Source organism: Lynx canadensis, chromosome B1 (assembly GCF_007474595.2).
Source record: "Lynx canadensis isolate LIC74 chromosome B1, mLynCan4.pri.v2, whole genome shotgun sequence".
In the NCBI taxonomy this organism is placed as follows: Eukaryota; Metazoa; Chordata; class Mammalia; order Carnivora; family Felidae; genus Lynx; species Lynx canadensis.
The window spans coordinates 83,306,862-83,327,852 of NC_044306.2; the positions used below are offsets into that span (position 1 = coordinate 83,306,862).

The window sequence follows — 20,991 nt, forward strand, 5'->3', positions numbered from 1 at the left end:
CCTTGACATGTGCCATGGGAGGCTGACCCCTATATTTCATTTCCTGGGTTATTTCTGGCTGCTAGCCAATTTTAGCCAATGGCAAATCATGGAAGATGTAATTGGACTTCCTCCCTTCTGGTCTGACTTTGGTAGCGGCTGTGTCCTTCTACCTAAGAGTAAGGCACCTGCTGGTGGATAGTTCTTGCTATCTTGCTAACTGGAGATCAGTTACAGTGCCCTCCACTTGCCTTCTTACTTCTAGAAATATTAATGCCTTCTGACTGCTGCTAAGTGGTTTTTAACCACTCCTTGTTTGTTCCCTTAACCGGATCCAGATATGCAGTAATTCCTTCATTTGACTCTCTTCAATTACTTCTTTGAGTGTTCCATCTTTTTCTGCCAGGAATGTCACTGAAATAATGACGGATAAGACATAATTTTTATTCCAAGGTGCATTCGGTCAGGTAGATGAGAATATTATAGCCATCTATTATGGAACGAATTCTGTCCACACCTCTCCCCCTCCCATAAACTAATGTTGAAATCCTAATCCCAAGTACCTCAGAAAGTAACTGCTTTTAGAGATAGGGTCTTTAAAGAGGTAATTAAGGTTGAATAAAGTCATAAGGGTGATCCTATGCTCTAATAAGCATAAGTGCTAATCTAATGCTGCTAGTGTCCTTATAAGAAAGACACCAGGACTTGAAGAGATGAAGAGATGAATGGTCATAGAGAGAAGACAGAAGAAACCAAACCTGTCAACACCTTGATAACTGGACTTCCAGCCTCCAGACCTGTGAGAAATTAAGTTTGTTTTTAACCCACCCGGTTGATGATACTTTGTCATGGCAGCCCTAGCAAACTAATACACCATCATAAAAACCAAATAAGAAAAATAGGTGGGGTTACCGATTTTGTTACTCTAAGAGGAAGGAGCCAAGAGAATCAATCAACTGATCTATCCATCCATCCATCGGAGAGATTTATTTTAAGGAATTGGTTCACACAACTGTGTGCCAGCAAGTTTGAAATTTGTAGGGCAGGCTGACAGGGTGGAAATCCAGGCAGGATTTCTACGCTACAGTCTTGAGGCAGAAATCCTTCTTCTGTGGGAAACCTCAGTTTTTGCTCTTAAAACCTTCAACTGATTGGATGACGCCTATCCACATTACGGATGGTGATCTGCTTTAACCACATCTACAAAATACCTTCACAGCAACATCTAGACTAGTGTTTGAACAAACACATGGGCACCACAGCCTAGCCACGATGACACAACCATCACAATACTGGTACTTGAGAAAGTGGGCTTTTGGGGGCATTTTTTTTTTCTTTTCTGTACACTCTACATCCCTCACACTGCGTGTTATAAATGTTCTGGGCATTACACAGAACACAAAATCAGAGCTACATTATGCTAAGAGTTAATCACCAAGATAACCACGGCAATAGTAATAAAATTCTGTCTAATGAAGTATAGAAACACATCTTAGAAACTTAGTTTTCTATATATGTTCAACTTATTTTATTACAGAAACACTTTTTGTAATAAAACAGGGAACTGAAGGGAGGAATGTTACCCATCACGACAGTTAATAAAATGCCTCCTATCATTGACTCAGTTTTTAAATATGCAATAACACACATTCACAGAATTGCCAAGTTATTCTCCATAAAACTCTCCTAATAAAACTGTAACTCAGAAAGTGTTTATCAGACAAAGCAGCTTTTTTTCCCAAAGAAATAATATGCAAATAGTCAGAAATTTCATCATTTACAAGGTGATAGAAACACAGATGAGGAGAGAATGATCTCAGAGAAGATAACCTCACCCTCCCAGAACTTCCCAAATACGATTTAATGAGTCAAAGTTGCAAAATGCTGGAATGAGTGGCCAAAGGACTCACATGGTCCTTCTTGGGGTTTTATGAAGTAGTAGAGGTGTTTGGAAACTCTCATAGAAATGAAAAAGCCCAGCCAGTTATCATTTCCCAAGTCGTGTTTTATACATAAAAAGTATTTTCTGATGGAGAAGGTTGCATGCAGACCCTTACTTATCGGCCTTCTCTTCAACAAAAGGCTGGTTGTACTGGTTAGATGAGGGAATAACAAGAGCATATGCATGTGGCAACCATCTCAGAAGCTTTTCCTATTTAGGGTGTGTTTGTTGTACTTTAGCATGATCTAGTGCAATCTTTGTTGCAGAAAATGAGTGACCCCTATAGACGTAGGGCTGGGAAGTGCAGCTGACCCTTGAACAAGACTCAGGGGCACGGACCCCTTGCACAATCAAAAATATGCATATAACTTTTGATTCCCCTAAAACTTAACTACTAATAACCCACCGTTGACCGAATGTCTTACTGATAATATAAACAATTAACTCCTATTTTGTGTTACATGTACTAGATACCGTATTCTTACAATAAATAAGCTAGAAAAATGCTATTAGGAAAATCATAAGGAAATTACACTTAGAATACTGCTCTGTATTTGCTGAAAAAAATCTGTGAATAAGTGGACTCACACAGTTCAAACCCATGTTGTTCAAGGGACAACATATAGTTAATGGCAGAGTTGGGTTTTTGATTTAGATAAAGACTCTGAGGAAGGGTTAGAAATATAAATTTATATGTCTTTGGTTTACAATCTCAGTATCCAAACTGACTAAAGTCTTGAAACCAAACTGTTTGAAAAGTTTTATTTGGTAGCAGAAAATATCTACAATTGGATCTTTACAAAAGAAGTTGTGCAAGAGGGAAAAATAAACTTATACATAAGATTTTTCTGTTGAAATTTGGGATGATTATCAACAATTGATTCAGATTACAACAACTCACACAAGTCCATGTCTTTCTATGTTAAGAAAGTAGAAGCTATGTTAATCCGTTGACTAAACAGTTTGTTGAGACTCATAACAGACATTATAATGAACCGAAAGAAAGTTACGTCTATGGAAGAGAAGACAAACTAAATTATTTCAAGTTGTAGTAATAAACATATTTAGTCAGAGTAAAAACCAATTATCTCCACAACCCAACAATCAACTTTTCATCTTATCAAGTCCATAATGTCTACATTATTTATATACACCATGGCTTTTCATCTAAGAGCTGTATTTTAAATTACATACAGATTTACATATAACATATCAGATGTTACTGACAAGAAGTCTTACCCTAGGATAGATGTCTCTCTCCCTGTAATCACTTGATTTGGTCATATGTACAATCCCTGCTATGGAGCTGATTGCTTATCTGACAATAAAGGACAAGACCTACGGGAATGACCCAGGACAGGATTAGGAGGGACAGGCTCACCTCATTGTCTCTATAACTTTACTGGCTTTGTATTCATTCAAAATACTACTAACCAGTACTTTCAATGGGCCAAAGAAAGAGGCACTAAGAGTGTTTGAAAGCATCCAAGAATTATGATCAGTGTCTATAGTACAGGCATAAAGTAGCTAACATTTTAAAAAACATCAAAAATACCGTTTTCACTAAAGGGGGTAAGCAGACAACTTCCTACTAGTAGAAAAAGAAAGACAAACACTGGTGTTCAATTTTCAGTTTAAACGCATTTACGAATACGAAGATTGTGACCCCCATTAATTAAATACAAAGAGTCCAGAAGAAATTGATGCATGACCTTAAGATGCAAGTATAGCAGTATTTCTGTATCAAATTTAGTCTAGGATTAAATACAATGCTACACACACACACACACACACACACACACACACACACACATTCATAGTACCTTTATGGAATTCTCTAAAATGCTCACAGTAGCTTATATGGTATTGATGAAAATAAAGATGAAACTGTATAAACTAGAGTGTAGATAAAAATCATCTTTTATAGCTTACTAAGTGATACCTTTTGTGGCTTAAGTAGCTTAAATTATTCAAGTTTAAATTTCAATTCTTGAAAGCAGAACTGTGCTTTGGTATTCAAACCTTCATAAGATTTTACAGTTTTTCAAAATAAGGAATAGAAAGTAAGAACATCAAACATGTGGGAGAAAAAGACTTCTGACTTTTGTCACATGATTAACCAGTGGCTTTCAACTCTCCCTGGGCCAAAACTCAGCTTCTTGGAGGTGATTAGGGTTTTCAAAAGGTTTGAATCAAATTAAGTTTTGAAAACTTAATAAAAATGCACATTCTAATGTGTTAAATATCCCCCCCCCTTTTTTTGAAACCATACTGGAGAATGCTTATGTATTAACTTCTACTACCAGAATAATTTATTTTTTTTAACCTTGGAATATAACTTCAGCTATCTCTAATTAAAGAACCTCCTGAGATGTGTGTTTAAAACCTGCTATTATTTACACTTACTTATGTTTGTGTGAACCCAAATTTTCTTGATAGTATGCAAATAAAATAAGATATAAAAATAAATGGGCTGCTGAGGTTTTCTACCAACTCTATAATGCCAATTACACATTTGTGTTATTCACAAATTCTATTCCTAGTAATGGACCAAAATAAACTTAAATGTGAACCCAAAATATTTATACTGACAAAACGAACTTTTCAGGCTTTATGTGTTGGGGTTACACAAAATTTTATTCAACAAATGTTTGGAAAATAATGCTCCGTAAGAAACTATCTTTTAATCTGTTAATACGATGTATAATGTGATTTCATTTGCTAAAACTGTCTAACACATTTCAGTTATTAGATTACTCTGCACAATGGGAAAAACTTCGACCAATTAGAATGCTGCAGGTCTTCAAAAAGGATAACTTGTAAAAAATTGAAAAACTGCACTAAAAGTCTATTTGCCTTAGAACTCTTCTGATAAGATTCCATTTTTGAATTAATAATATACTTATTGTGTTATAATTCTGAAAATACATTCATCTTCCACATAACACAATTTAGCATCTTCACACATCAACTGTGTTGTGTGTTTTAATGGTTTAGGCACATTTCAGTAACTTTGGATTTTATTTTGTGGTTTCACTACAAAACAGCTTGTGCACACCAAATTCAAACAATCTTTTTTTATTTAAAAATCCATCTGAAAATTCACTTCTGAGTTTTAGTTTTTGTTTAAAAAGAAGCAAACATTTAAAAGCATCAAATGTTACTAGTCTACAATTCATCTTGTTATGAACAATTTTAGTTCGTGGATTGGGGAAATAAACCCATTACATTGATTAGGCACAGTACTATGGCCAAAAGACCAGAAATCAGGGCACATCTGTGTGTTCAGGCAACAGTTAGAGGTCTGAATGGAGGGAGTCATGCCTCAGCTGTGGGTACTCTTATCTCTGCCTCCTCCAAAAACTGTTAGTAAGTCCCAAATCAATACGTAAGAAATTGTTTGTAACTTAGTTAAAAAAACAAGCAAACAAACAAATTATACCTGCTTTCTAAATTACACTGCAAAGCCAAAACAGATAAATACAACTGTAGTCTCACTATATATAATTTGTGGTTTTGATATCCGTATCACAGGACCGTATTACAGGTGAGACAGAATTATATAATTCCTCGGGTGATTTCAGACATCTGGTTGGAAGAGGTTCATGACTCTAAGATTTCACATTATAACAATACTCCAAAATTTCTCAAATTAGGGCAGTGAATATAAATCACAGTACAAAATCCTTAATTCTTTTACTGGAAAAGCAACTGGTGCTACATACAAGAATCACTTATAGAACATCTATTTTTTTAAAAAAATGTAGATATAAAATATTAATTGCATAGGGATTTAAATATAAGGCCAAGAAGAATATTAAGTAAAGTTAAAAAAATCATAGAAAGGGCACTATGGTGTCAAAACATAGAATTTCATTCTTAGAGTAATAAATCTGAATTACTGTCTAATTAAAAAAAAATCACAGTATGTTGCTATAACTAACAGTGAATGTTTCCTTAAGTCCAAATTGGAAACCAATATTAGGACTAACAAGAACACAACTAAAGCTCATTGTCTAAACCTGATCAGTGTATTAGCACATCAGTGCCTGGTACGTACCTGGTTATATAATCTATCTTTGCAAATAATGTAAAGTTTAATACATGTTAACAAGTGTGAGAGCACATCATCACTGCATGCCGGTAAGTGATCTGTAGGCTTACTTGATAGTGTAATTATGCAGTCTTCCCAAGGTGCAAGATCCCACCTGGCAGAATCTTCACTCAATGAACCAAAAACACTGTAATTAACAAAATATAATAAAGTTCCACCATTGAAAACTAAATGTACATGAACCAGAGAATTAGTTCCTGACACCAGTACATATATTATCCTCAGCACTTTGGAACGCAGTGAATGACAAGCCCGTCTATACTGTGTAGTTTAGGCTAATGGCTATCACCTGATGTTTCAGGTAGACAGGTAAATTGTAAATCTACTTCTCATTTTAATGTTGTTAGAGTGCAGTTTAAAGAGCAATTTCCAAATCTAAAAGTAGCTTAGTTAACTTAGTATTGTTATATAGAGTAGTGTGAGGAAAAACAAGAACTCCCAAAGGAATTATGTTAAGGAACATTTGGGAATACCCAAACCAACGTTTTAAATGAAAAAGTGCATAAATACAGTAATACTACAAGTGTGTTAACTATGGAACAAATGTTTCTCTGGGAGCTAAACAATAGTATTTTCCCACATTATTTACATGTTATGGATTGTTGAGATACCACAAAGCACCATTTACAGTCTAAATTGCTTGATTATGTGTGAAAAGTCCTCTGACTTCAATTCTACTCAGTTGAGGATCTACCTAGAATAGAAGTGTCAGGTCATCTCAAACAGGATTTATGTTTACAATTCAGTTCTCGTTATTCAGAAACAGCGAAGCAATATTTTCATTTCACATTCTTGGCTGGTGTTTCAGATTCTGTGGACTGTCTCCCATCTGTCCAGGCTTCCCGAGTGCTCTTTAGAGCCAGAGTCTTCTGTTGGTCAACCACAACATAATCTACTCTCTCATCAGCTACACTGCTGCCTGAGCCACTGCTCTTTTGCTAAAAAGCAAAGAAAGAAAACCATAAAACCCCACGTGTAAGAGAGTTCTTCTTGCTGAAATTTAGCCTTAAAACATAGACACTCATGCACTGTGAATAACTCTTGAAGTTCTACTGGGTCACATACATACAAATATAACATTACTTCAATTTAACAATGTTGTTTTTCTCCTCACTGTACACTGTTTTCCCCTTAAATTTAAAATCACTGTATGTAAGAATTTAGATGAATGCTCCCAACACAGATGAAATTCTTATAAAATAAGGATCACAGACACTTGGTTCATCTTAAGATACACAGCTTGCTTCTCCCTTTAGCTTAACCTTGACCTTTTCAAATCCTCAGAACATGTACCAGTGTTGACTTGCAGAGCCGAGAAATGTTTTTTGAAAAACAGTATTTCAAGAATGGCAAACTACATAGGATGACACGACCTCTTATTCTAAAATACAAGTACATACTAACTAACTTAAAACAAATATAATTATTGGGGCACCTGGTTGGCTCAGTTGCTTAAAGCACCAGACTTCAACTCAGGTCATGATCTCACGGTTTGTGGGTTCAAGTCCCATGTCGGGCTCTGTGCTGACAGCTCAGAGCCTGGAGCCTGCTTCGGATTCTGTCTCTCCCTCTCTCTCTGCTCCTCCCCTGCTTGTGCTCTTGTCTCTCTCTCTCTCTCTCTCTCAAAAAATAAACAAACATTAAAAAAATTTTTTTTGAACATTTATTTATTTTTGAGAGACAGAGCGTGAGCGGGGGAGGGGCAGAGAGACAGAGACACAGAATCTGAAGCAGGCTCCAGGCTCTGAGCTCTCAGCACAGATCCCGACGCGGGGTTGGAACCCACAGACGGTGAGATCTTGCCCAGAGCCAAAGTCAGACACTTAACTGACTGAGCCACCCAGGCGTCCCCAAACAGAATTATTAATGCGTTGCTGGGCTCTCTAGAAAGTAAGAGAAATACCCAATGTGTGAGGGAAACAGGACATGAAGAGCTGTTCAATGTAAACTTTACAGGAACCGTGGTTTTCAGATGAATGTCAATCTCAGCAATGCAATCAGGAGGCCCGTAGTGGGAGGGTGTGTCGAATCTGAGGCTATCCTGTTAAGCTAGGGACCAACGAAACAAACTGGGGTGGTCCTATAGTTGTAGCACATTGCTTCCCAGCAGAAGAAAATGTAAATCTATTCTGAAGGAAACTGAAGTCTGCAGGATTCTCAGATAGACTCAGCAAAATGAATTTGCAAAAAAATGTATAAAACATGGAAGGAAACAAGCCATCAAGAGTGTGAGCAGAAACAATAAACAGATTCAGACCTCCAAGGACTTCAGATATTGAAATGATTGCATAAACAGAATAAATTATGTGTGTATAAAATCTTCAAAGGAATTAAAAAATAAAACTAAATAAAAGGAATAAAATATCATGAAATAAGCTATTCAAAACAGCTATGCATATTTGAAACAAAAGAGCAAAATTCCATGTTAGAACTAAAAATAATTGAAATTAAAAATTAAACAATGGGTTAAACAGAATAATTGAGAATTAGTGTACCTGGTGATAGAACTAAAGAAATAATCCAAGTAAGAACAAAGAGATGAATAAAGAGAAAATATGAAAAAGTGAAAAGAGGCACAGAAAATAGAATATGTTCTGACTAATCTTTAATAAGAAACCTCAAATGAGAGGATAAAAGGAAGAGTGGAAAAGCTATATATTTAAAGAGATGATTGGGACTTTGCCAGAACTGATAAAAAATACAAATCCAGAAATAAGAACAGCACAACTTCCATCAAGCATGATAGATAAAAAGAAATCTACGTCTAGATGTCTAGACACACTGTAGTAAACCTGCAGAATACCAAAGATACAGAAAAGATGTTAACATCAGCCAGACAGAAAAGACAAATTATCTATAGAGTAACTGTAACTAGATTGACAACATACTTTTCAGTAGGAACAATGGAAGCCAGATGATAGTGAATAGTATCTTCCATGTGTTGAAAGAAGTATATTGCCAATCAAGAACTGTGAACGCAAAAAAACTCTTTTTCAAAAATGAGGGCACAATATAGACATTTCCCTCAAACAAAAATTGCAAGAATTTACTACTAACAGACCTCCACAAGAGGAACTTCTAAAGAATGTATTTCAGGAGGAAGAAAAAATGATTATGACAGGAAAGACTGAGGAACAAGATGGAATGATAAGAAAGGGAAGGTGATAAATATGTAGGACAATGTTAAGTAAGCACTACCTATATAATAAGAATACTACTGGGGCGCCCGTGTGGCTCAGTTGGTTAAGCGTCCTGTGACTCAGGTCATGATCTCGCGGTCAGTGAGTTTGAACCTCGTGTCGCACTCTGCTGACAGCTCGGAGCCTGGAGCCTACTTCAGATTCTGTGTCTCCCTCCCTCTCTGCCCTTCCCTGCTCACACTCTGTCTCTCTCTGTCTCAAAAATAAATAAACATTAAAAAAAAAAAACAACCCAGAATACTACTAATGTGTAATTTGTGGTTTAACAAAAGTAAAAAACCAAAACTTTGGACAAAAATAGCATGTAAATCAAAAGGGGAATAATGTGAGCTAACACTGGAAAGAGAATGAAGACAAGATTTTGTTAAGTAGGCATTTCAACAGTAACCACTAAAAGAGGAGAACGTGTATAATTTCTATTATATACCATTAGGGATTACTCTCCATGACTTTGTTAATTGTGACTTATGAAACAATATTAAGTAATAGACTTTACTAAATTTAAATTAAACATACTAATAAAATTTCCCCAAAGGAAACATGATTCTTTGGCTTTAAAAGGTGAGCTAATTTTGTCTATAGAATGAGATTTCACTTACCTTACGTGGTGGTGTGGATTTCCCAGAATCTAAATCCAGATCTAGGTATTCTACTTGTTTGTCTCCTTTGGGCTTGACCATAGGACTGCTTCTCCCATCAAGGCTGTTACTGCCAAAAAGATTCTGAAAATGGTGATACAATGAAATCTACTATTGAACATCCACGAGACCTGTTGCTTATTTTGTCTGCCATCTACCAAAGCCAAAATATTTATTTTAAGAGGCTATGGTTTAATAAAAAAAAAATGTCTTCTGAGAAAATTAAATCTGCTTTTAGGATTGGAGGAACATATGTGATATAACAGAACTGATTACAACTAGGCTTTAGAGTAAGCTAAACATGGTTTCAAGAGTCAAACTGGGTTCAAACTAAGACCAAAACATCAAGCTAGAGTTGGCTGCAATAGCTCAACTGAACATTATTTAAATGATATCTTTACTCGATTATATTTTTAAACTACTGGATCCTTTCACTCCTTGCTTTCTAATTAAAATTTTTAAAAAGTTTTGTATTTTAAGACTTTCACGCTAAAATTTAGCTTAGAATATGTATGTTAACTAAAGCCTACAAACAATGACTGCACTGGCAAAGTCCGCTTTGTTTCAACCTGGAATTTTTAGCTCTTAATTTCTTCTGTCTTCTCTTTAGCCTTATCCCTTCTGTCCTACTAGGAATTGTACAATACAAGGGTTACTCTCCATAAACAGATAAAGGACAGATAGAGGACAGCAATACATGACAAAAACAAAAAAGCTTAAGGCAGAAAAATGCAAAATCAACAGGATGTTAGAAACTTCAAGATCAATGCTCATAAGAAGGAAAGCATGACACAAACTGACGCCCCTACATATGACCTCTATGTGAATTACGACAGTCCTTCCCAAGGTGTGCCAACAAATGCCTTGTTTCTCCGCCTTGCTGCTTTGAACCTCACCCAGAAATGTTCTGGACTTCTCATAGGTGAGACTATATATTTACTAGCAGCTAGCATTCTTTTGTCTTCTATCACAGAGATAGGAATACTCACATACTTTTGAAGAAAACCTTAACGATGTGATATACTTAAAATTATACTTGTTATGATGAACAAAACAATTTGGAAACTGCATAAACCTGGATCTGCTAATCCTTTTATATATCACTACTCCTTTTGTCTTTGCTCAAGTCACACAGAGTAAGCTGTGATTTAGGAAAAAGAGAATTGCTAGAATTTGCAATATTGACTCTATTCCCTCATTTGAAGCAGGGCTGCTGACAGCCCACGTGAAACATTTTTGTGAATTAGAAAATGGTGCTCCTTCCTGTGGGGCTACCCAGCTCTGTGCCAGGGCCCACAGCTTAGTGAGCAGGACATGGTCTGAACTGCATGTACTCATGAATGCAGTACTATGCAGTCTACTCGACACATTACGTACTGTGTGTAATGTGAGCAAGCAACCTGCATGCTGGAATGTGAGGGCTCTATTTGTGGGAACGCAGTTTTATTTTTGAGAGACAGAGAGAGACAGAGCGTGAGCAGGGGAGGGGCAGAGAGAGAGGGAGATACAGAATCTGAAGCAGGCTCCAGGCTCCGAGCTCTAAGCTGTCAGCACAGAGTCCCACATGGGGTTCGAACCCACGAACCATGAGATCATGACCTGAGCTGAAGTCAGACGCTTAACCGACTGAGCCACCCAGGCACCCCTGTGGGAACAGAGTTTTAAACTGAATTTACCAACTACTGGTGATAAAACACTAAAAAAAATTTTAACAATAACATGTAAGGCACAAAAAAGGTGATGTACAAATAGCCATTCCCCTCTCCCCCCCTTTTTTTTTATTTATAAAGAAACTAGTTTTTTGGGTTTTTTTCTGAAACTCTACATTTCATTCTCATATAAAAATATCAAGCAGGGGAGTGGTGTGTGTGTACAATTTTGTATTCAAATGTGACTTGTGAAAGAACCCCCACCTGGAATACCCCTAATTGGAAATGCCTACGGTTGTTCATACTATTGCAAGGCTTGTGAAAGGAACACACGAGCTCATATGATGTACACATTTACTTTCAGTAAGTTGTTCCTACAGAGAAATGTCTCAGAATTGCTGGTTAAACTGTTTTCTGTCTAGTTATTATTAGAATTGGAAATTTTTCATCTTTAAATATTGTTAAAATTTGTGTCCCTGCAAGGCAGTCCATTTGCTTTAGATCTAATTTCAACTACGAATAGCCTGTCTCTGCGTTCTAGCCTTTAACCCAGTATTTTCCCAAAACAGTTTAGAAAAACCCTAAGATTCTAGGAGTTATCATAAATGTTCTGTGAATTAAGAAAAAAGATAACAGTTGTGCTTTGTTTTTCTAAAATTCTTTTTAAAATGTGAAAAGTTATTGAAGGTATTTTTGTTGTTACTGTTGTATAACAATATTCATGTCTTTAATAGTGACGTGTGGTCACTCACATTTTAGGTGTCACATTAAGGGTTCACCTCACGAATGCCTGACTTTGGATCTTTTTATAAATTAACAGGCAGCACCACCAATTCACTGTTTCATTAAACACCGCCTGCTCCATGATCACTAGTATGAGAAATAAGTCATGCTTCAAAACGTCAATGTATAGAATTTAATCTTCATTGTAGGTATAAGCCAGGTTTGATCTGATCCTGTCTCAACTTCTCCAAGACAAATTTTTTTTACTGATCAATCCAGGCACAATGACATCTTGTGAATTTCTATGGTATACCTTTAATGCACTAACTGCAAAGAGGTGTGGAAAATAATCCTGTAACTATCACATTCTTTTCTAAGGAAGAGTTGTCCGGATTATGATCAACCCTTGCAGCTGGCAGTGTGAAGAGATGGAAATGGTGGCTGGTTTTTCTATTGTGAATGGTGGGCAGATGTTTTCACCCAGAACATTTTTGCTTTTTCTAACACTTAGGACCTAAGTATTTCAGAAATTCACCAGCTGGCAGGCAAAAATACCTTTCTGGCTTAATGTTTTATACCTTACGAGGTATAAAAGAACAAACAATTTCATATTTTTATTTCCTTTGACTTTTTGATTGTAATACTTTTCTCTCTAGTCTTTTCCCTTCATGATAAATCACACATCCAAACTTTCCTATTACATGCCCTTTGCAAAATTTTTATGGTAATTTACTATTTCAGGCAAAACGGCACGCTTTAGTATCTCAGAAAAAAGTTACTTTTGTAATAAAAAGTCCATTCAGCCACCTAAAGATTAAAATTGGTGATAATATGTACTCTGATGTAGCACTGAGGATTTATGTAGACTTTTCCCAGTCTATTTGCTATAATGAGAAAAAAAAAAGGTAATAAAAATAATAAAACACCACTTATCAAGTTGAAAAACAGTGAATCCCAAAGCAGAAGCCAATTAATAAAAATTGCTGTGCCTTAAAATTAGGGAAAGTGTTATTGATATAGCTGGTTTGTATTCTAATCCAGGCTGATGTAAATATTTTACATTACCTTATTCATTCTGAGCACTGCCAAAATTTGATATTTTAAAGTGAGTTTAAGCACCAAATCAAGCTTTTCAAATCACTTAATTTTGTTTCCTGACAACATAGGGTTGTGAGGAATCTGTTTTTGCCTAAAGTACATTAAAGACGTAAAACATGTCGAGAGAAATGGACTTTGTATTTTGAATCCCTAAAGAGTATTGTTTTAAAGAAAATAAAGCTGGGGCGCCTGGGTGGCTCAGTTGGTTAGGCGACCAACTTCGGCTCAGGTCATGATCTCGCAGTTTGTGAGTTCGAGCCCCGCGTCAGGCTCTGTGCTGACAGCTCAGAGCCTGGAGCCTGCTTCAGATTCTGTGTGTCCCACTCTCTCTGCCCCTCCCCTCTTCACGCTCTGTGTCTCTCTGTCTCTCAATAATAAATAAACGTTAAAAAAAAAAAATTAAAGAAAATAAAGCCACTAAAATGTTAATCCTTCCAAATTTTGAGCCACTAAAATGTTAATCCTTCCAAATTTTGACATCAGATTTCTGCTTCTCCTGGCAGATACTACCTGGTTGTGCCCTGATAATATCTGCCCTCCCCTCTCTCACATGAATGGGATTTTTAGTCAGGCCCGCTGTCCCTCAGAAGAAAAGCTATGGTTCCCAGCCCCTTTGTGTCTCTGTGTGTATGGCAGTTTCTGGGAACCGTCTTTATAAGGCAGTTAGTCAGGCTGTACCCTTGCTTCTTCTTCCCTTCCTCTGTTTTGTAGCTTGGGATGTGAAGTGTTGGTGCAGCAGCATCTTGTTCTAGGAGCATGTGAGCCACACCCAGAAGATGGTGGACTGGAGAGCTGGAAGGGGCAGGCATCCCTAAGGGCTTCCTAGGACAGGGCTGCCACACAACCCTGGCTAAACTCTCTCTGGACTTATTTACACGAGAAAGAGATAAATGTCTGTTACTCAGAGGTGAACCTAATCATAACCAATACACTAATCTACTAAAATACAAATAGCAGAGCAAGAATTGAATTTGATTAGAGGGAAAACATAAGCAAAATATTTTTAAAAATTAAAATGGGTTGGTTCTTAAGTATCTGAAGTATTTTCTGGCAACTATCTAATTACTGGGGAACGCAGGCTTGCTATGATTATAAAATTCTTGTGCCTTGTGGTAATACAGCCAATATGAAACAAGTTAGGTTTGTAACAGGTCTTTAATCTTTAAGCCTTATCTAAGAGTGTATTATTGAAGATTATCAAAAGACCTCCTATAGAAGATCACTTCACTATAAGAGTGCCATGAAGAGGTTCTGGAGAACTGCATTATGAAATGCTTCTAGTATATTTTCTTGAACAGTTTCAAAAATCAATTATTTCTCAAAAATAAATATAACTAGAAAGCTTTTATGATTTTTAACTCATTTTTAATCTACTTTATAAATACTGGCATTACACTTTGACCCATTATCGGCTTCAAATTTTACAATGCTATTTTTAAAAAGCATTTTAAAAAGTTGTCTTCTATCCTGTTTCCTTAAGTATATAAAGAAGGATGTAAGGGCCAGATTTAGAGACTGGAAGAAAGGTGCACGACTTGGAAGGGCTGCTCAGGAAGACAGAAGTTAAGGTGCAAATTTTACATACTGAGTCTTCGCTGGATAGGTTTGGGTTCATGGGAACATAATTCTCTTCACTGTCGTGTGAGTCACTGCTTGAAGTTGTGCTATGCACTGAATCCGGTCGGGGAGACAAGGGAAATCTAGAGGAACTAATTAAAGAGATTACCGTTACAAACCTAAACCTTGACAACAATTTCTAAAATCACTTCCAAGATAAAAATGAGTGATCGTTTACATTCTTTCACCAACAGTCACTAAAGTTTACAATCATTTATTGTACACATTTATTCATTACAACTTACTGCAAACCCTCAAATGCACACCTAATATTTATAGCTATCTTGTAAAAAGTAGGCCTTTGGGCATCAAATTCCTGTGTAAAACAAAAGAAGTATTGCTAATGATTTGGGGGACAAGTAGAAAGTCACAGACATGAAAAGGAAGATTTAAGTTTCTATTAAATACAGCTACCTATATGTAAACATAAAACATGAACACATATTTAACGCAAGTTTATAACTTCACATATCCTTTAATTACCTATATATATTTGTTTGTTTATATCTCTGTATAAATACATAATTTAAATATATAAATTTACATTTATAATCTCTGCACCCAATGTTGGCCTTGAACTCACGACCCAGAGATTAAGAATTGCATACTCTTCTGACTGAGCCAGACAGGCGCCTCTTCTATGTACAGTTTAGCAAATTTTGATTAAATAACCTCTGCCAAGAAACTACCGTATTTGCCAGATCAGTAGTTCTGAGAAATTTCTAGTCTCATGAATGCTTTATACCCTTGACATTACCAGGAACCCTGAGGAACTTTTTGTTTATATAGGTTGTATCTATTTACTGTATTACAAATAATAGAACATTTTTTTTAAAACCCAGAGTACACAAATACACATTCTATTTATTAGCTGTCTCGGGGATGTGATCATACGTTACGCGGTCCCTAGAAAACTCCAGTGTGCACTCATGAGAGAAGCAGGAGTGGAAAGGCAAATGCCATCTTAGAATCTTAATGAAAATAGTTTTCACCTCACAGAACCCCAAAAAAGGGGGGGGGGTCCCCAGACTATACTTTGGGAACCACTGTTTCAAGTATTTTCCATCACAGTGAACAATCAAGGTACACATTTCAAACAAAGACTTACTCTCGAGCAAAACTCCTAGTGATGGGAGATCTAACTGGGGCTTGCAGTTCTTCCCATTCTGGCAAAGGTTTTATTTCTAAAGGTGCTGGCTTGGCTGAAATGAAAGGGAGAAAAAGAGGCTTCAGTATACAGACATTTGAAAAACAAAACAAGATCCTCTATGTCTCTACTTATGTGTTATAGCCAAACACACCTAAGACCAATGGTTTCATACATGAAACGAAGTTCATGGGTGTTAAGTGATTTGCCCAAGGTTACCGAGCTAAATAATTAGTGACAAAAGCTAAATCAGATAATGTTTCACGATTGTTGATTCAAAGTCTAAAGCTCTATTACATCATGTTGCTCCTTAATTTAATATTTTATGAATATAAACTAAAGAAAGGGTAATGTGACCCAATTCCTTAACAGTTAATTGATGTACAGTTTTCATTACTTCCTTATTTCTTTTTTTTTTAAATAATTTTATTCTCAAGTATGGAGATTTAATCTATGTAAAAACATTTCTATTCAATATTGAAGCATCAGTTGTACAGCTATACGTATGACGTACAAAAAAAGTATTAAATACAAAACTCCGATAAAATCAAAAACTGAAAACAGAATTCACTAAATCTTTTAAATTAATTCAAGCCCAGTCTGAAAACAAATAAAAGAAAGCAATAATATTTTAAGACTCACACTCAGCTGAGAGAAGGCCTAATTAAACAATTACCTTGAATTTTCAGCTTAACTTAACCAACAATATCCTTTATGTCAAATTAAATAAACACACTAATAATATTCTTATTAGCCTGATTTATAAGTGGTCTTTGTTTATTTACCTCATTATCACAATAGGCAATTACCACGCTAGTGCATACCACAGAGCTCTCATTTTTTTCATGAGAGTGAAACATTTTTCAGAAGAACTAAAACAGTATTATGTGTTAATGCTAATTATATTTTAGGAGATTATTTAAACATATTAGGTAAATATTCCAATTACATTTCATTCTGCCACTCCAAAGAAAAGTTTTCATTTTTCTAGGTTTCCTTCTTCTAGTCTTTGTCCATATATAGACATACTTTTACTCAACTCGTATTTTTAATCAACTATGTTATATTTACAATCAAACTATAAAATAGGTGGTCATTTTAAAGGGCAATGTCGATTCACTGCGGCTTATAAGTATTTTTGTCTGTTCAATACGAAAAACTCAGTGCGATTTTCTGAAGACTAGATTAAATTTAAATCTTGCTCATCTATACCCTTAAAATGGACCAGCACAGAATACTGTGCTAAGTGAACGTATTTCTTTAACTCCTTATGTTTCACTTTTTTGAAACCCAAAGGCTAATGGCAGTTTAGCAGTCAAATTCTAAATAATGCCATAAAATAATGAATCTATGGAAGTGATTCTGTATTTTGTCTTAGAATAGAATACATACAACATTATATATAAATAAAGGACACATTTGGAACTCACAAGTAGCTAACAAGCTTAAAGAAAACAATGCACTGATGTCTAAAAGGTTAAGAGAATAATGGAAAAGAACAAGACTGAATACCATGTATTATCAAACTTAACATGCTGCTGTTAATGGCATAACAAGTAGACTTACTACGTCTATGGAAAGACAATGGGAAGACACACATTATGGGAAGCATTCACTTTAGAAATAGTGCTAGGAAACTTTATTTACAACAGCGGTAGTATTTAAGTCTCTTCTCCTTTACTTTTTAAGAAAAAACATCACAAAATAAATTCCCAATGCCCCATCCAGCATGCGGTGCTAAAGTACATACCCTTTCTTCTTGTAGCAAAGTCACCTATGGTTTGTGAATCAGTTCGCTCTAAACCAGGGGGTTTGGGTCTTAAAATTTTAGGACTTTGACCTAATTGGTAAAAAGAAGATGCTCTTAATATAATGTTATTTTTTAATTGGAAAAATGGATTCTGTAAAAAAGCCACAGAGCCCTGAGCAGAAATGTCACACCTCAAAAGCATAAACATAAGTTTCATTGTGGAGAATATTTTAACCTTGCCACACATCACTCATGCTCAGTCCAAGGGAAAGGATGAAGCTGCATGCAACAGGGTAACAAGCAAAGTGTTATAAAAGATGGCAGGGTGTTCGTGGGGTAACCAGCCTGGTTAGTGGTTATCTTTACTTGGGGGAAGGGAGGAAAGCCATGTGCCGTGTTACTCTTCTAACATGCCTTAGAAAACCGGACTAAATAAAAAATTATAAAATACCTCCATCAGACCTCAAGCACATCTTTTCTTTGAAGTCTGATGTCTGATATGAAAGTACCGGGGCGTACTTCCCAATAGTATTATTTTCTTAATTTTATTCAGGTGTTTAAATAACCTTAATCTGACTATTCCTTTACCTCTTGACCAAAGCCCTTTGAGAAAAGCAGGTTGATGCCATGGTGTTTGCTAGTCCAACATTAAAACCAAGACCGACATTTGTCTCCCCTGGGTATACTGGTAGATGCCTGGTGACATAATTTTGCAAGGATCAGAAGCTAGGTTCTGGAACTGATGACTGTCTAGCTTTAAGTATTTGAAAGCATAAATTCAGTTGCCATTATTTTCTTTTCATTTACTCTCTGCCACATGTAAGTACTGCTGAAAAGCCTTATGAAAAGTACAGAGTTAACACCCAGCAGTGGCCTCACTTATTCCCACAGAAAGCTTGGAAGCTAGAGCAGCAACATCGTTTAAATCAGTTATTTGATTATTAAATCGGTTATTTACTGTCTTCTCAATGGCACCAAATTTACTTCTTTTTTGGCAATTACAAAATTTAGTCGACATCTAATAGATGGCAAAATCAGAATTTGCCGATTAAATGACAATATCTAGTACCTGATCTACCAAAGGCTAAAAGTTTCTGAAAATATGAGTCCCTAGGTTATAAAATAGGAAGAGTTCTCTAATGAGCCAATTTTCTGAGTTAGGTAATTAATACCTTGAGTTTATTCAGAAAGGGGGCAGGCTTAGTTCAAAATGTGAGTGATAAAATTTGAGGCCATGATCCTACCCCTAATGTTGACCTATCCAGGGCCCCCAATGGCAGGTCACTTTCCTAAAACAATGGAGGATGTCAGCTTTTTATAAACTCCCCAAAATAATGTACTTCCCTTCAAAAAAAAAAAAAAAAAAAAGTAAGAGGCAGAGGGTAAGGTTTACTACAGAAAAATACACTTATTTTACAGCCGAAAGGCTTTTACAGATCAAATCCAGCTTCTTCATTTTATGGATGAAATACCCTTAAAGGATGAAAGAGGTTAAGGAAAGAGGTTGCTTGGGTCACAACATTAACTGGAGGCCAAATGAAGTCTTCCCCTAACCTCCCACTGTTGGTGTATGCTCCTGTGCTGTCCACATTGTCTATCCCTTTGGGAAGAGAAAATCCGAAGAAACCAGTGTTTAGAGGTCAGTTTTGAACTGCTAAGTTCAGTTTGAGATCTTACATCTACTTAAAGCCACACATAATTGATTCGTGAGTAATGTGACATTTAATAATTACAAATTGCTTTTCAGAGCAACTTTTGGTTTGGTGGTGTTCACTCAGTGTCTTTTGCTCTGCTCCTTTTCAGCAAGACCCACTTTCATTAGCTCTCAGCCTCCTTCCGAGTTTTCAGTGTGGTTATCTCCCAGTGGTCACCCTCAGCCTCTCTCAACTTTGCACCCTCAGTTATGTTCATCTATGTTTACAGTTAAATACTCGAGGTCATGTGACTGCTAAATCCACCTGCCTGTGAAACTATCCATTCTTCCATTGTCTGACAAGTCTTCATAGTGATCTTTCTAATACCTGACCCTGAAATGATCATCTCTTCTCTAAACCAATTCTACTTTTTTTTTTTTTTTAAGTATCTCAAGGGTACTCCTTGGTTTTCTTAATAAAAAATACTGTATTGGAGAGTCTGGGTGGCTCAGTTGATTAAGCGTCCGACTTCAGCTCAGGTCATGATCTCACAGTTCGTGGGTTCGAGCTCTGCATCGGGCTCTGTGCTGACAGCTCAGAGCCTGGAGCCTGCTTCAGATTCTGTGTCTCCCTCCTTCTCTGCCCCTCCCCTGCTCGTGATCTGTCTCTCTCTGTCTCTCAGCAATAAATAAGTGTTAAAAAAATAAAAAGAAAATATTGTATCAAGTGCGGTTTTAAAAGTGTATTTATAAAATTTACCTGTATTTTCCACTTCATGCAAAGCTTGAGGATGATTTTGGGGCTCAAGTCGCGATGTGGAAATGTGGCAGTGAATTGTAGTGAGTCACTTTTAGGCATTTTGTTAGCTTTATTTCTTTACATCCCTCCAAACTCAATTTGACATTCATGTTCCAGAAAGAAATGAACGTCATACCCAAATGAGAGCCCAGTTATTGCTTATGAGGAGAGAAAGGTGAAAACGGATCCAAGGTGTTGGTATGCCTGTCGTGGCCCTGTCTTCTCTACTGTCTACTGGCAAATATTTGAATGTTTCCCTGATTGTTGGAGAAAAGTATGAAATAAGAAGAAATAAGAATAATAAAGTAAAGGCAAAAATAAACCAACTTTGGAGATACATTGATTCTCAAATGCTAAGAGTAACCAGAGGAACTCATTTGAGCAGTTAACTTTTAAATCCAAGGCAGTTTGCAACCTGATTTTAGCTACACTAAATTTGAACAGATAAAGCAACATTATTTCTTTTGCAGACAGCCATTCACTACTGGCGAAATTCCTATTGCACTTTAACACTTGAGGGGGTCAATCTCTGGATCATGTGACTTATTCCCTCATTTGGAGTACAAATTAATAAATCTTCATCTCTGGTTTAGATCTTTCCCTGGAGATCCTAACCTACACCTCTGCACAACTACCCCATATGGATATTCCACCAGCGTTCACACTACATGTTCAAAACGGAATTTATCCTTTGACTCAGCA

The 20,991-nt window shown here is 36.3% G+C and overlaps 1 protein-coding gene across 4 annotated transcripts in view; it reads right to left on the minus strand.

Moving 5' to 3' along the window:
• Positions 1-2,657: 2,657 nt before the first annotated feature.
• GAB1 (GRB2 associated binding protein 1) overlaps positions 2,658-20,991 on the minus strand; it is a 123,718-nt gene continuing 105,384 nt past the window's right edge. For 2 of the 4 annotated variants that reach the window (XM_030313005.1, XM_030313006.1), the window contains 5 exons: positions 17,858-17,947; positions 16,069-16,162; positions 14,929-15,052; positions 9,835-9,957; positions 2,658-6,973 (listed from right to left, as the gene is read on the minus strand). In XM_030313005.1, the coding sequence (XP_030168865.1) occupies positions 6,815-6,973; positions 9,835-9,957; positions 14,929-15,052; positions 16,069-16,162; positions 17,858-17,947 (590 nt within the window). In that variant the 3' untranslated portion in view covers positions 2,658-6,814. The remainder of the gene's footprint in view (positions 6,974-9,834; positions 9,958-14,928; positions 15,053-16,068; positions 16,163-17,857; positions 17,948-20,991) is intronic. The other 2 variants (XM_030313007.1, XM_030313008.1) reach the window with 1 other exon arrangement.